The sequence below is a fragment of the Galleria mellonella genome, unplaced genomic scaffold, assembly GCF_026898425.1.
Source record: "Galleria mellonella isolate WM207_F2 unplaced genomic scaffold, CSIRO_AGI_GalMel_v1 utg33, whole genome shotgun sequence".
NCBI lineage: Eukaryota > Metazoa > Arthropoda > Insecta > Lepidoptera > Pyralidae > Galleria > Galleria mellonella.
Genome location: NW_026442079.1, coordinates 14,917,137 through 14,933,772, shown reverse-complemented (window position 1 = coordinate 14,933,772; position 16,636 = coordinate 14,917,137). Strand labels below are relative to the sequence as shown.

Here is a 16,636-nt window from a genome sequence, read left to right as displayed (position 1 = left end):
AGTAAGCGCAGTGATATAAATAAAAATTTACACCTACCCTCATTTTGGTGCAGAATTTTATTTGCGCTGTATGTATCAAAGTTTTGTGGGTAGTATTGTAGTTGTACTGCGAGAGTTGTTCTCATCATGCATATCAGACATTTTTGCGTGTACGCATCTATAAGGTATTGATATTCTACAGTAGCCGCTCCTAAATCTACGTTGCAGTTTCGGTATTTTTTTTTAATGAATGATAATGGAATGGAACCCCGCCTTCGCTAACGGTATATGCTGGCGGGGCACAAATGAGGGATGATAGGTGAGAATGAAAAGGTAGGTCAGTTAGCCCATCGTGATGAATACACCTGGAATTCAGCATAATGGTTTCTAAGGGGCACCACGTGGAGGTCGACCTGACAGAGTCCGCCTGAGAGAATCCGCAGTTTCGGTATAGTGGGATGCATAATTTGCTCAAATATATAGGATGCGGTCTGTGTACAATTAATTTCAGTTCAATATTTTGGGGACCCTTTGGTTAATGGTTTTACACATTGCTTCATCTTTTAATAGTTGTGGGTTCGATGCTCTATCGAGTTAATACACTCGAACGAACTATTGTATTAGTAACAGGCATATTCTGTTGTATTCGTATTATATATGTATTTACATAATGAAGTACGGGAGTCAATGGTATAGTAATCAAGCTATAGTTAGTTGTCCATGGGTTTTTTAAATGGATGGCAATGGAATTGTAACCCCGTCTGCGCTAACGGTATACGCTGGCGGGGCATCAGTGAAGGATAATAGGTGAGATGAAAAGGCAAGTCAGTTAGCCCATAGTGATGAATACATCTGGAATTCAGCATAATGGTTTCCAGGCGGTCCACGTGGAGGTCGACCTGACAGGGTATATTTTTTTGGTGGGTGAAAATGGTATGGTAACCCCGCCTGCGCTAACGGGATACGCTGGCGGGGCACCAGTGAAGGGTGATAGATGAGAATGAAAACAGGCCAGTTAGCCCATCATGATAAATTCATCAGGAATTAACCATGATAGTTTCCAGGGGGAACCGCGAGGAGGTCGACCTGGTTGGGTATATTGCTAACAATGGGATTCTCAGTCTCCATTACTAACAATCCCTTTCCCCCCCTGACAGGGTATATTGCTAGTAATGGGGCTGGTAGTCCGCATTACTATACCTTCCCTTCCCCTCCGTCCGCATTACAATCCCTTCTCCCCAATTGGGTTAGTTACTATTAAACCAGCCTATGAGCGGCAGTAATCACTTACCCTTTAGTGAGCCACATACTTGTTTGCTTCCCGTCTTATAAAAAAAGACCAGTAATAATATTTTTTTTTTAGTTCGAAAGTCTCACACTTATAAGAATTGTAACATTTACAAAAATGTATATCATCATCATCGTGTTAGCCGTTAAATGTCCACTGCTGGACATAAGCCACCCCATAAAAGTCGTTTTTCCAGTAGTTACAATATTAGGCAGGCGGATTGGCAATCGCAGTTAGGCTTTTGTATGTGTACAAAATTTTATATACTCGTAGATACAGTCAATATACCAGAGGGAGACTTTGTACAAAAGTCGATTGCTTGGGTACCTCTGTCCTATTCGTGTTTCAACCGTGAAGCAGTTGTGTTTGCATGGCTGTGTTTCGGTTTGAAGGGTGGGATATGGCGTGAATTTACTGGGTACAGAGGAATAACACCTGAGTCCTCAGGAACGGCAACGCATGCGGGGTATCATGGGCGAAACAGTATACTCTGTTATGTCCATGGTACTGTTCATGTCTATAAGCGACGATTACCACTTTCCATTAGGTGGGCCGTCAGCTTGTTTGCCATTCTAAGTTGTAATATATATATATATATATATATATAAATAAATACTAAATAATATTAATATTAAATGGACGAATTGATTTACATTTTATGTATTTGTACGTGTGATGACAATTTTGAGTACCGTTGACGCGGTGATCTTTGGAGGCCGGTACTCGGCGTGAGTTAAGAATATTGATTTTCCATTTTCCGCCGGCGTACAGTCGGTCCGAGCGTCGCGGCATCCGCCCGCCGGTGACGGAGCGACACGACGCGACGGTACCGTGCTGCCGTGCTGCCGTGCTGCTGTAATTCTAAACTCGTGCCTCTTCCAATTTCATCATAATCCTCACCTATTATTGTTAATTTATTCTTGCGTACAGTGAATGTTTGTCGAATAACCCCGATGTCTAGTGTTTAAAGTGTCACTGTGATGAAGTTTTCTAAGTAAGTGATTTTGGTAATATTCAACCCCCGTATATAGGTATTTGCAGTTATTATTATATTCTGTGAATATTAATTTAAGCAACGTCTGAATTGTCGAACGTTATGCACTATCTAGATTTGTTATTGCCACCGTTTGTATTGTTAAAATAAATAAACCGTTTTTTTTTTCTATATCTGTAGAATTTGCGTAAATAAAATCCTCGTATTTGTGTAATTCTTGAACTTTCCTTTTCTAAATGGGGTTTCTCTTCGTTTAAAATATATATATTTTATTATGAATCTAAAGTTAAAAATTATCAGGGACTTCTATTCCATTCAAATCTTTTAATATATACTACGAATTATATCGATGTAAATTTTAACATATAATTTAATGAGGGGACGTCAAGTTGACGTAAATTTTCTATACTAACGGGTGCTAGTATTACTCGATTGCGCCTGACACCACCAAGATTTATATCTTAGGTTTATTTATAAACTTTTTTTTTATAACGTTTCTCTGCATTTGGTACAATTAGTACACCTTTATGGCATGTATTTTGATTGAGATAACAGTGCATAATATAAATAATTATTTATATATAAAAAGTGATTTTTACTAAATATTATTATGATTTTTATTTTATATTTGAACAACTTAATTAGCGTCTTAATTTTATAAATGTAAATATATAAATTTGAAAAAAGAAACATATTTTACGTTTATTGTTAACTGTGGGAAATAAAAGTATTTTATTTTAAGACGTTCTGCTGTTCGGTTGTGTCCACTCTGAAACGTTATTGTGCTCTCAACTATTGGACTTGGCGCATAAAAGTATGCATTGTCGATTTACCAGTTTATGGACAATGTCTGTATTCATCCGTTAATGGCCGCACTTCCGCCCTTAGAATAGGTATTGTAAGGCACCTGCGTTATCTCTAATGTTCAGCTCGTTAGAACACTAACGGAAAATAGAATGCGGTCCAGATAACAAGGGGAATATTATCAGACATTCCAAGAATGTTATAATGTTAAAACATTGTTACGTTTTATTGTAGGTCATGTGTTTGATGTCTTGTTCGTATACAGTTGATGTTTAGGTAATTAAATAACTTTTACGGCGTTACTGGATGCAAAAAATTTCAATACACAGTTTAACGAATATTGTTTTGTCAGCTAATAATAATGTTTATTTGTTATTCTATGTGCCAATATTTATTACTTTGAACACCTTCTATTTTTAATACATATTCTTCTATTTTAATAGTACTAGAGCATATATGTTCACATTTTTTGCATCGGGTTTTTGCGTCGAGTTCCTACGATTTACAAGGTGATCCAAATATACGCGCTACGGAGGGTTAAAAATACAAAGTAAAACTAATTTTTTTTTTCAATTTCAATATATTCTCTCTTAACTCTAATAATTTTATAAGAGCTATCAATTAATTTATTCATATTTTCGAAAAAAAATGTTTTCTTTTTGTCGCCGAAATTGCGCTCTTCAACCCTTCATCGCTGAAAAATTTCTTCCCTCTAAACCCTTAGTTCCCGAAGTGATTCAAGTGGACTCCCAGGGGTCCACGAGAGACTCGACAGGGTCTACGTGTTAAAAAATGGGAGTTCACAATTCGTGAGCGGGGGCCCACGAAAATTCAATCATTACATTCTAATCTCTCTCTCTTCGTTCACTTCGACAAGTCCTTGAAAAGTGTCCGTTGCCTCTCTTATGATGTTACTCCATTTTGCATAGTCTTGAGCCTGTCGTAAGGCAGCTGCAATTGATAGTCCCGTAACGGCGGTTACTTGGGAATTCCTCGAGATTGGTTAATTAAAAAAAATGTTATGTATAAATAGTTTCAGGCTCGATAAGAGCTTAGAATTCATAGCGCTAAACTAATCGGGCAACACCGAATTTAATATTTGAAGTACCGATATAAATAACTAAAATATGTCAGTACAGTGTCTCACGATATTTATTATTATATTACATTTAAAGTAAACGGTGATTTGTGGCAGGGAGTAAGTACAACGAATGGCCGCAGCGTACACTCCCCCAGCGAGGATGACATGGTAGACATCACGCCGGGCTGCGGCGCCGCCGGTCTGCAGCAGGCTGCTGACACCACGCCCACCAACCACGGCACCTTCCAGCTGTACGAGCATAGCAGCAGAAACTCAACCGCCAGTCCGAACTGTAAGTACTTTACCAGTTGTCAATATGTGTACAGCCGTCAGGTCGACCTCTGGCAACTGTCAGTATAATTCACTATGTTAGACTCTCTAGAAACACTTTCACATTTTATTCAAAAATTATTTCATACATAACTAAAATTTTTTTGTCTAAGTAAGGGTTCTCTTGTCTAAGTAAGGGAAAAAATGTTGGGACACTTGATACGACACGACGTACTTACGTACCTTATATTAGAAGGTAATGTAGAAGGAAGGCGGAAGAGGGAGGCCAAGGTATAGTTATATCAGGCAGATCAAGGAAGGAGTTGGTGTCGTGTCGTATCAAGAGGTGAAGAGACTCACTGAAAGTCGTAGTGAGTGGCAAGAGCTCCACCGACAAGAGCACAGCTTTTAAATAGGATAGATAGAAGGGTTCTTATACTAAAATATAATGGGTCGTCGCGTCGTGAAAACCTACGACGAGCAAAGTGCCACGACGTCATATCGTAGAATGTCACGGAGCCTTCCTGTTCCGCGTTCATTTGTTTTTCCGTACGAAGTGCTAAACACATTTAAAGAAATAAATATATTATAATGAGCAGGCGTTAAAGTATTCTAGCTTAAAAACTCGCGTGGCAACTACTGGCAAAACCGCCCAAGGGGGAGGCTTATGTTCAGCAGTGGACAGTTAAAGCCTGATATGATGATAAAAAAAACTCGCGGCACCGTATAAACCGTGCGATACCGGCGACGTCGTGCCGTGCGCCGTGTCACGATGCGACATCGTATCATGAATTTACGTTGTCCATCATAGTATTCCACGATACGACATCGCATCGTGACACGATACGATACGATCATAATGTGTTTATGTGTAAGAGCCCTAAATGAAAATAATAATAACGTGTATAAGCTTACGAAAACTACGACTGTACTTGGGAAACGTCTATTGCATTATCAGTGCTGATTCAATTGACCGGTTTCGATTACTATTAGACGAGTTTAGGTGTTACATGACGCCGTCAATTGTACGATTGGGTTTACGGAGTTTTGTTTCATTATTAATTTAATTTATCATTTAAGAGTTTCCTCTTGTCGGTGCAACTAATTCATGCATCTTCTTCCAGCCAGTTCTATCCCAGACCATTTCCTTGTCCTCCCTATACGACATGACATCTAGTGTTTGTTTAATCTGTCCCATATAATTATTCCTCGGTCTTCCCCTTCCTCTTTTGCCCTCTATTTTTCTTTTTATAATATTCTTTAAATATTCGGCGTGTTGTATAAGATGGCCCAGCATTTTGCCTCTTCTGTTCTCTCTTGTTTTTATTATTGAAATTATTTTTTTATTTAGAGCAAAAAGAAGAAACTGTAGTTGCGTGATGTAGTTTTATGTCGATCTTATTTCTACACTTTCCGTGAATAATTTATCTCAATAAGTAAGTAATATTGAATCGTAAAATCCTAAATCCTTGAAGCTAGCAATGTTACTACTGATATATTCATTAAATGAGACTGTTTGCTGTTTGTTTTAGCTTACATAGCTCAGTACTTCAGCTCGTCGGCCGGTAAGCAAACCAAAGTATAATAGTACCTACATAGCGTATTCGTAATGATGGTCATACTTTGGGCTAAATACCATAAATTACAGCACGCCTGTGTAGAGTGGTGTTAAAGCTATAACAAAAACAATTCTATTGTAAAGTGTAGTTCGGTGTTTCCCAACGTGGGGTCCACGCCTCACAAGGGGGCAATTTGAAAGTTATGGGGGGGGGGCAATAAAAAAATGGACTCGAAGCGATTTTAATCCTCTTTCTCCGGGTCGTTTAAATGCAATGCTACGAGTAGATATCGGTGCCAAATTTAACAGAAAAAAAAAGTAATTAAAAAAACAATGCTGTAAATATTTATTAGATATAATTTAGTTTGACATTACCAAAATATCAACTGGGCGGTTAGAGTCGTCAAGTAAACTTTGCCCGGAAAAATGATGTATGGGGACATAAAAAATTTTAGAAATGTTCAAGTGGGGCATGGCATAATAAATGTTGGGAAACACTGGTGTAGTGTATTAAATGTAGAAAACTCCAACGCTCGGATACGCACGCATTGAAGTTTTCCATTCACGCCGGCTGCGCTCAGTATTAATTTCACGTTATATTATTACCTCCACAGTATAGATTTTGAAAGTACCAGCTTGGCTTTATATTGTTTGTTGACACTAATTCTTTGTATCTATAGTTCTATACATTTTTTTGCGCCGTGCTATTAATTTTAGTGCTCGTTTTGTTTAGTGACCGCCTTTTGTTATTGTATATTTATTTAGTCGTATTGTTGTTTACCTATCAATAATAACACGTGGAGTATTCACTCCACGTGGAGTTACGCCTGCGCTAACGGTATACGCTGGCGGAGTACCAATGAGGAATGATAAGTGAGATGAAATGGCAGGTCAGTTAGCCCATCGTAAAAAATACATCAGGAATTCATCACGATGGTTTCCATAGAAGACCTCGTGGAGGTCGACCTGACAGGCTATATTGCTAGCAATGGTACTGGTTGTCCGCATCACTAACAACCCCTTCCCTCCAATAGTAGGTAGTTAGTAATATTATTGTTAGGGAGAAGGGATTGTTAGTAGTGAGGATTAGTAGCCCATTGCTAGCAATATATCCTGTCAGGTCGACCTCCACGCAGTTCTCCCTGGAAACCATCATGTTTAATTCTTGTCGAATTCATCATGGTGGGTCAACTGACCTGCATTTATTCTCAGCTATCTTCCACTGGTGCCTCGTCGGTGTATACCGATAGCGAGGGCGGGGTTAACAGGTGTTAACAGGTTTTAACAGGCGGGCGGGGGTGTCAGGTCGACCTCCTAGCGGTATTGTCAGATTCGTCACGGTGGGCTAACTTACCTGCTTCATCCTTACCAATCATCCTTCACTGATGCTCCGCTAGTGTATACCAACAGCGCAGGCAGGGTTACTATTCCATTATCACCCATCAAAAAAAATCTTATCCTCTCTCGCCGTATGGTCCGGTGTCCGAGTTCGATGTCACTGTAGCTATATATAGCAAAACAACCTGTACCTGATGGAAAGTGGTAACCGTCGCCTTTAAACATGAGCAGTACCATGGACATAACAGAGTATACTGTTTCGCCCATGATACCCCCCATGCGTTGCCATTCCTGAGGATTCAGATGTTATTCCTCTATACCCTGTAAAATCACGCCATATCCCACCCTTCAAACCGAAACACAGCCATGCAAACACAACTGCTTCACGGTAGAAACACGAATGGGACAGAGGTAACCACTTACCATCAGGTGGGCCGTATGTTTGCTTGCCACCTCAGTGGTATAAAAAAAAAGGTACCCAAGCAATCGACTTTTGTACAAAGTCTCTGGTAAATATACACAATCGAATATAATACTTCCTACTTGTGAATTGATTAAAAAGAATTATCTATTACACGCATTGTATTTTATCAAAATTAGCGATTAGATTGAGTATCCTTGTTGTGTTATAATGTTCAGTGAGGACTTGCGAATCGTGTCCGACAGTAGTATAACAGTTTGTGGTCATCACGTCGTCCCCATGATGCAGGCGGCGCAGTTCACGGCCAGCGACGCGGTGCCGCTTGTCGACTATGTAGGTAAACTCTTGGCATCACAATGTAGTTTTTATTGGCTTAATTTGAAAAAAGCCATTCGAGAATCTCATTTTCGTATCGAATTCTTCGAGCTACATGGCCGGCTCACCGCCGCTTTAGCTTGCTAAATCTCTTGTGTCAAACGTGTATGACGCAATGTAATGCATGGAAGTATATATATATATATATATATATTTTATTGGATGAAAATGGTATGGTAACCCCGCCTGCGCTAACGGGATACGCTGGCGGGGCACCAGTGAAGGGTGACAGATGAGAATGAAAGGAATGAAAAAAAAGGAAGGAATTAACCATAATAGTTTCCAGGGGGCACAGTGAGGAGGTCGACTTGCTTGGGTATATTGCTAGCAATGGGATTCTCAGTCTCCATTAATAACAATCCCTTTCCCCCGGAAGTGTATATTTGAAATACAATAAATATTTCTATAATTTAGTTTTATTATAAAAATTGGATTACAACGTTCGTAATTACATTACATTGTATTATTATAGTATTTAACAATATGTTTTGTTGTAGTGTGGAAATTGTTTAGAAAAAAAAAATATCCTTCTGATATGGTTTTTATCGCAATGTTTTCCGACACTTGAAACTAACTGCAGTGATGTCACTAACGTTGATAAAAGTATTTCAGTACGCGCCAGTCAATTATTAATACTTTCATTTAGTATAAAAAAAATATATATATAAAATAATTGACTATATGAGGTGATCATTAATATATTCCAATGGTGACCATGACTTTGTGACTGATGATTGACGTGCTTTATTTAATTTTCAACTTTATTGACGATTTTTATGTATGATTGTAAAATAATGTTATGTAGCTAATTGTATTGTATGCCCGATGTATGGGTCGGCTGTGACGATGTGTAGGCTGTGTGAGACTGTGTGGGCGATATGTACCTTTAACACGTTAATAACATCTTACCAAAAATTATAATGTACAGCTCACAATAAATATTTATTATATTCTACTTTAAAAATCTTTTAAATGACAACGGTAAAGTGGATAGCGCATCTACCTGACGTATGTAGGTACCCTTTTTTTTTTTTTTGATGGGTGAAAATGGTACGGTAACCCCGCCTGCGCTAACGGGATACGCTGGCGGAGCACCAGTGAAGGGTGACAGATGAGAATAAAAACAGGCCAGTTAGTCCGTCATGATGAATTCATCAGGAATTAACCATGATAGTTTCCAGGGAGAACCACGAGGAGGTCTACCTGGTTGAATATATTACTAGCAATGGGATTTTTAGTCTCCATTACTAACAATCCCTTTCCCCCCATAGGTACCCTATTAAATTTATAAATGTGAAAAAGGGAGCCAATGCAATATTAATAATAGGCGTAAATGCCGATTTCGCTGACAAAAGAATTGAGGTGTAAATGGGTGCCATGTTCTGTAAGTAATCCTGAAATTTATCTATAACAACATACAACATTGTAAAATAAATTTAAAATACAGTTTGTATTGTATTAATATGTATCGATGAAATTCGAATATTGCTTGAAAAATATTTTATGTTGTAAAAATGTACTGTTACCCAGTTAAGTTTTAAGATAGAAATAGGCTATTTCTGTTCGGTGATATTTCAGATCTGTAGTCTAGTGTATATGGGCGCGTCCTTTCATTCCCTAATTACAATTGCATATCGATAAGTTTTTTTTTTGTAGTATCCTCTATCTATTGTCCTGATTGACTACTAACACACAGTCAATATAATTAAGTCTAGGAAGTTGAAATTTGAAATATAGTTTTATTTTATAACATAAACGTTACGACAAGAAAGGATTCAACTTAAAGGGCAAATACGAAACTGCGCGTGCAAAGCCGCAGGTAGTAGTGTGTTTAATATATTAATTTTTTCGTGTGTTAGCTACAGAGATTAAGAAGGAATTGATATAAGTATTTGTAACAATGTAGGTGTCATTTGTAAAGTAGATACGTAAAACTAAATGGAGATTGTTTTCTGCGAATCTCTAACTACACCTAGATTAGGGACGAATGTAATGGCCGACTCGCTCAGTGGCTAGTGACACTCGCACAAACTAAACAGACGATACACTCATCTACGTAAGCGACCGAAGCGTTGAGTGCTTTTAAAAAGCACGTGACCACTACGCTCGTTGCATCCAATGTTATCTTCAATCATTTCCCCCTTATCTGTTATTGATATGGTGATTACGCTCTTCTTTCAATTTTACCATAAATATTGCAATAATGACTGAAATTAGGAGTTGGTATACATACTTCAATTTTTTTAACTCATTTAACAAGTATGCCAGTTCCCAGATTTTTGTGTGTTCCATATTTTTTTTTTATAATTTATACTAGCGACCCGCCCGGGCGCCTCGCTTCGCATGGATAGTAAAGCATAATATGTTTAAATTTTTTTTGCATCAGCTATTATGTTGAGTATAAATTAAATTTAAATGTAAACCAAATGTATATATATATACATGTATTACCAAATTATTTTAACATTCGCCTCGAAAGAGTTTATTGTAGGAAATTGCTCTTTTTGTTTCCCTTCTTCGCTTGTCAATTAGCCCATTTTGAGGAATTCCACAAGAAATAACTACGATTGTTTTCAGGGAAACCGCGTGTACGTAAAACCTGATAAAGGTGGATGTGGATTCCAACAATGGAACTGTTAGACTCCTTTAGAATTCCTTTCTCCCTATTTCTCAAGTTACAGTAAACAATACACTTTTACAAAATTATATTAAGATCGATTGAGCGACATCGGCGATACGATATAATTAATTCTCGATGTAATAAATATGTATTATATTTTATGTACGAGTTATAAAACATTTCAGCAATAAATTTTTTTATATGAAGGATTTATCACTTCACTTTTTCCCCCGTATAACTTTCCCCAATATTAAACGTTGCACTACGCGCATGGCAACCCTAATTTTGACATTTCACGTTTCGCTGTGCGTCATTTGCTTCTTTAATATTTCGCTCCTGAGTTTCTTTTGTTTTTATTATTTTTTTACAATCCTGTTGATAGTACCTATATTTTTAACGTCGTGTCAAGCATGAACTAATTATAAACTGCGGTCCTTAAAAGTATAAACACAATCCTATCAGTGTCGGGAGCGTAGTGTCGATATCTTTGTACCAGGATTTAGTGTTTTATTATAGCTAATTAGGCATTTAATATTGTTCCAGGGGACGCAATCATCTTCTCCGGTATGCAGGGTGAGTGCACTGTTTACATATTTTTAAATTAATATTGATTTTCATTGCCCCTGATAAACATTGGGTTGGTTGGTAAAAAAAACATATGTTTTATTTTGTGAAGTCTACTGGTAAATGAATTCTGTTCTTTATTATCTAAGCTTGTCGCTGATGTGTAATAATATTAGTTTACGCATATTTTTAGATTACGCAGGCATATTTTTTTTTGTATAATTAAGTAAATATGTGTTATAACTTGTATAAGAAATAATGAATGGTACTAAGTCAACTTAGACCGATTCGTGTTTTGCGTTTAAAGTAATAATTTATCCAAACGTGTTATTATCTTGATATTATCTTGATTCTGAGGCGCCATGTCTCTAAACTTATCTCTCGTAAGATAATATTGTTATATTAATATTTATATTGTAATATGTTGATGTATTCTGCATAACAGATGATGACATTCCTGGCATTGGTCAATATGATGATTTCCATACAATTGATTGGCAAAGGGACATTGCTCGGGACCGCATGCGACATAGGTACATTGTGAAGAAGAGGCAAGACTCGATATTGGATTTAATCAAAGTAGGTGTAACACACATAATCATAACTGTGATTAGGCATTGAAGTGTAAATTTATTTATTTATTTTACTTTGAAAGGGAAACATACAATATCTAAAACATATAAAATAGCTTATAATAACAATGCAATGATTTATAGATTATGCCAACAACTAATTCTGTTTTTTTCTCATGGTCCTGATATAATTACTATAACAACCTATTGACATTACTCTGTTGAAATATATGTGTAACGGGAATTTTATGAAGTTACTATGTTTATAGTCGGCAAACATAGTAAGTTTGCTATAGGGTTTTATTTCAAGTTTTCCTTCTCTTACATTAGTTTTGTTTCCTTAATAGTATCTTATAATATCTTAACGCTGAAGGAGTAAATGATGTGCTCCTGTGCTGAAGGAGTACATGATTGATTAAATGTAAAAGGACAAATGTAATACCAGTTATGTTCTTCTTAAATTCTTATTTAAAATTCATTGGCAACCGGAAAATGAGTACTGATATTGCATTTGACCTTGGCATTGTAAAATGACCTTCAGTCAGCGCTCTAGAAAGTGTCTATCATAATTATCTATAGAATTATTGAGAAGGAATGTTACAACTTTAACAAGGTTTGTTTGCTCGCACCCATTATTTTGTGGGGTTGTTGTTGCCATGAGTCTTCAAGGAATTCCTTCTTTTTCCTCATGTTAATGTAAATTCTGTGCAAAGTGTGTGCTTTCCATGCTGTATGTTTTCATGTTTGGATGCGATTGGATGGTTGAGAGTAGAACAAGTAGTCTGAACTGATTAGAAAGCTTGTTTTTAAAAAATTATAGCTTAAAATATTAATGTAAAATTAAAATGTCAAATTTTGATTTATGCATATAGTCAGATGTTCAACAATGCTGTGCAGGTGATGTTATATAAAGATGTGTTGTGGTGTGGTGTAGGGTGCACACGACGCGTGGTCAGGATGGGTGTGCGTGCTGCTGGTGGGAGTGTGCACGGGCGTGGTGGCGGGCGTCATCGACATTGGCGCCTCCTGGATGACCGACCTCAAGTTCGGCATCTGCCGCCAGGCCTTCTGGTTCAACAGGGAGCAGTGCTGCTGGTCCAGTAACGAGACCACGTTCGATCACGGCAATTGCTCACAGGTCAGTGGTTACAAGTCTAAGATGTCTAGAAATAGTATCAGCTTGTCATATACACATGCTGCATTTAAGTTAAAATTAAAGAGAAAGTAATATTGATCTGTTTGGTAAATTGATATCTTTTTTAATAAACTTGTTACTATTTTAGGAGAACCGTTCTTTTTGTTGTTATTAGAATTATATATGAGGTCTAGTGTTGCTTTGTCCAAGTTCAATTAAATATATTAAGTATGAAGAATAATGAATGTAGTACTAAAAACATAACAGCATTGTAGTAGCAATTCCAAACTGCTCCTACATATACTGAATATTAGCTACTTTGGCGACTAATTATTGTTATTAATTAATATTTTTGCATTATATAAGTACTTAGTTAGTTGCCAATGAAAACTTTTCCTTACTTTCTTCATTGTGTACTTTATGAACAATGTTGTCGTGGCACCAGTGGCTGACGTGGCCGCAAATGTTCGGCGAGTCGCGCGAGGGTCCCGGCGCGTACATCATCAGCTACATTTTCTACATCGGCTGGGCGCTCGTGTTCGCCGCGCTCTCCGCGTCGCTCGTGCGAATGTTCGCGCCGTACGCGTGCGGATCCGGTGCGTATCTATAGTGAACATATTTTCGAAAATATGGAAATTGGAAAAACTGTAAAAATGGAGAACATGCACTCAAATGCTTGTATTATGAAACATATTGTTAATAAGGTGTTATTTCAGGTATTCCTGAGATAAAAACGATTCTAAGCGGGTTCATTATCAGAGGATACCTGGGCAAGTGGACGCTGATCATTAAAGTGGTCGGCCTCATACTGTCCGTGTCGTCGGGCCTCTCGCTAGGGAAGGAGGGCCCCATGGTGCATATTGCCAGCTGTTTGGGTAAGTTTTACGTGCACATTATATATATATAGTATTGTTTGTAGCGATCTGTCGACGATTTCAAATGATATGAGTTTTGATTTAGCCGAGACTAAAAGTAAATGGAATTTAGTTTCTTGTATAACTCTTCAGTGATCGAACGAACGAACATTTGGCGTTCCATTGTTTTTGCCTATCACAACGGGAGACATGTGTGATGTATATACATATAATAACAGTTTCAAGTCTATATCTATTCATAATGTAAAGGTGTTTTCTGTATGTGTCACGCGTGTGATATTTTGTATGTGATGTGTAGGCAACATCCTATCGTATCTGTTCCCGAAGTACGGCCGCAACGAGGCCAAGAAGCGTGAGATACTGTCGGCGGCGGCGGCCGCCGGCGTGTCGGTGGCCTTCGGCGCGCCCATCGGCGGCGTGCTCTTCAGTTTGGAGGAGGTACTGTATGACCAGTGGTTAATTGTCACGTACTTTAAACGATTAGGTCGTAATGAAGGCAGGGTAGTTTATTACTCAGATAATGCTGACACCAAATCTATTGAATTTTAATTTGGCTGCAACGATCAACTGTTTATTAATCAAAACTATTTAAATTTCCGACTGACAGGACAGCTACACTGACGTGCCCCTGATTTGCTTGGATTATTTTCATGTTCTACTTTTGTGGATTATAGTAGAGACAATTAGTTAGATTATTGTAAATAAACCACAACACAAGTGTAAGAGAATATTAAAAAAAAAAAAAAAACAAGTGTAAGAGGAATACTTATACTGTGTTTCGGTTTGAAGGGTGGGATATGGCGTGAATTTATTGGGTACAGAGGAATAACACCTGAGTCCTCAAGAATGGCAACGCATGGGGGGTATCATGGGCGAAACAGTATACTCTGTTATATCCATGGTACTGCTCATGTCTATAGGCGACGGTTACTACTTTCCATCAGGTGGGCTGTCAGCTTGTTTGCCATTTTAAATTGTATAAAAAAAAACAAACAAATGTTCAATAGAAGGACCCTCTTTATTGGAGAGAGATCATGAATTATATAATTTTTCAAAATATATATTAAAATTTGAATGCTGTGCTTATACTGTTGACTTGTTTTATTTGAGGATTTTTGTGTTTTAATTTGAAAAGTGTATAATGAACTCTGTGTGTACACGTAAAATCCTTCAGGATGGCAATGAATGGGGTTACAATGGGGAGTTGAGTGTATTCCATAATGTCTATAGTACATTTCTTCACTTGGTCCACTTGTTTATTGTTCCAGGTTGTGTAAAAAAATATAATCGTATGTATAAAGTGAGTGTTTGGCAGGTGTCGTACTACTTCCCCCTGAAGACCCTGTGGCGGTCGTTCTTCTGCGCGCTGATCGCGGCGTTCATCCTGCGCTCCATCAACCCGTTCGGCAACGAGCACTCCGTACTGTTCTTCGTCGAGTACAACAAGCCCTGGATATTCTTCGAGCTTATACCCTTCGTCGGCCTTGGCATCATCGGGGTGAGGCATTCGTTTGTGGCATACTCTAGTGCTGTATATATATTTGCATTACTTTATAAATATTTATATAAATTTGAGAGATATGAGTATTCAGAGATAATGCAGATTAGATATAGCAGGAAAATTGGGTACTCAGAAGTATTGATAGTGTACATAAATAAGTATCGCTGTGTTACATGATTCATAGTCTATGGTGGTTATTTACTATGGAACAGACCAGGGGTTTCTAAAATTTAATTTTATTTTATAGAACCCCAGATGAAATTATTAGAAACCAAATACATTATAAATAGAACAAAAAAATTTATTAGATATATTGTATTTATTAGATTTAGTAGTAAATTCTCGCTCCATTGTGTCTGCCTACCCTGTGACAGATATGTATGTATGTATGAATTCTTGGTAAGTATAGTTGAATTATAATATTGTGTTCTTCTCATCACGGATTTTGCGATATTTCAAAATAATATTTATACGTATCTGTGGTGTTGTTTAACAATAAAAAATAAGTAATTGAATAAGTAACTTCGTGTCACTCTGGCAACATTTCTACGGAACCTCCAGGTTTGCTAATCGCTGCAGTAGACTATTAATGCATACACTGAACATATTACTGAATAAATACAAATTGACCAGTTTTTCTAATATTATAAATGTGAAAATGATATTATTTGTTTGTTATTTTATAACACCCTAAGGGCTTAACCAATCACTGTGAAAATTGATGATTTTTTTTTCCCGGTCATGCCAGTAATTTATGTTTGTAAGTGTGTGTAATGTTTCGTGACAGGGTTGCATAGCAACAATATTCATAAAGGCGAACATCTACTGGTGCCGGTACCGCAAGTACTCCAAGCTGGGCCAGTACCCGGTGACCGAGGTGCTGGTGGTGACGCTGCTCACCGCCGTGATCGCGTACCCCAACCCGTACACGCGCATGAACACTAGCCAGCTCATATACCTGCTGTTCAACCAGTGCGGCATCTCCAACTCGGACCCGCTGTGGTGAGTCGCGATCGAGTAACGAAACAAAAACAAGCACATTGGTAGACAAATGAATGTAAACAAAATTGAAATGGAAACAAGTAAAATTTCATCAGTAATACGAACAACAACATAGATCAAGTCTATGTTATATGTGTAATGTCCACAGTCTGCGAACAATTTGTTTTATAAAGAGTAACACTTGTTGTTCTAAAATAAATATGTTCTTATTAAAACTTATGTAATCATGAACTCGTATTTGATGACTTTTTCTTTTCTA

General features: G+C 37.5%; 1 protein-coding gene across 5 annotated transcripts in view; it reads left to right on the top strand.

Moving 5' to 3' along the window:
* LOC113517957 (H(+)/Cl(-) exchange transporter 5) overlaps positions 1–16,636 on the top strand; it is a 30,320-nt gene that overhangs the window by 3,664 nt on the left and 10,020 nt on the right. For 2 of the 5 annotated variants that reach the window (XM_052896489.1, XM_052896488.1), the window contains exons 3-12: positions 4,261–4,438; positions 5,949–5,981; positions 11,272–11,301; positions 11,738–11,871; positions 12,799–13,002; positions 13,445–13,595; positions 13,716–13,874; positions 14,173–14,312; positions 15,190–15,372; positions 16,163–16,377. In XM_052896489.1, the coding sequence (XP_052752449.1) occupies positions 4,261–4,438; positions 5,949–5,981; positions 11,272–11,301; positions 11,738–11,871; positions 12,799–13,002; positions 13,445–13,595; positions 13,716–13,874; positions 14,173–14,312; positions 15,190–15,372; positions 16,163–16,377 (1,427 nt within the window). Of the gene's footprint in view, positions 1–2,076; positions 2,262–4,260; positions 4,439–5,948; positions 5,982–7,928; positions 8,071–11,271; positions 11,302–11,737; positions 11,872–12,798; positions 13,003–13,444; positions 13,596–13,715; positions 13,875–14,172; positions 14,313–15,189; positions 15,373–16,162; positions 16,378–16,636 lie in introns of those variants that run through there. The other 3 variants (XM_052896491.1, XM_052896490.1, XM_026902701.3) reach the window with 3 other exon arrangements.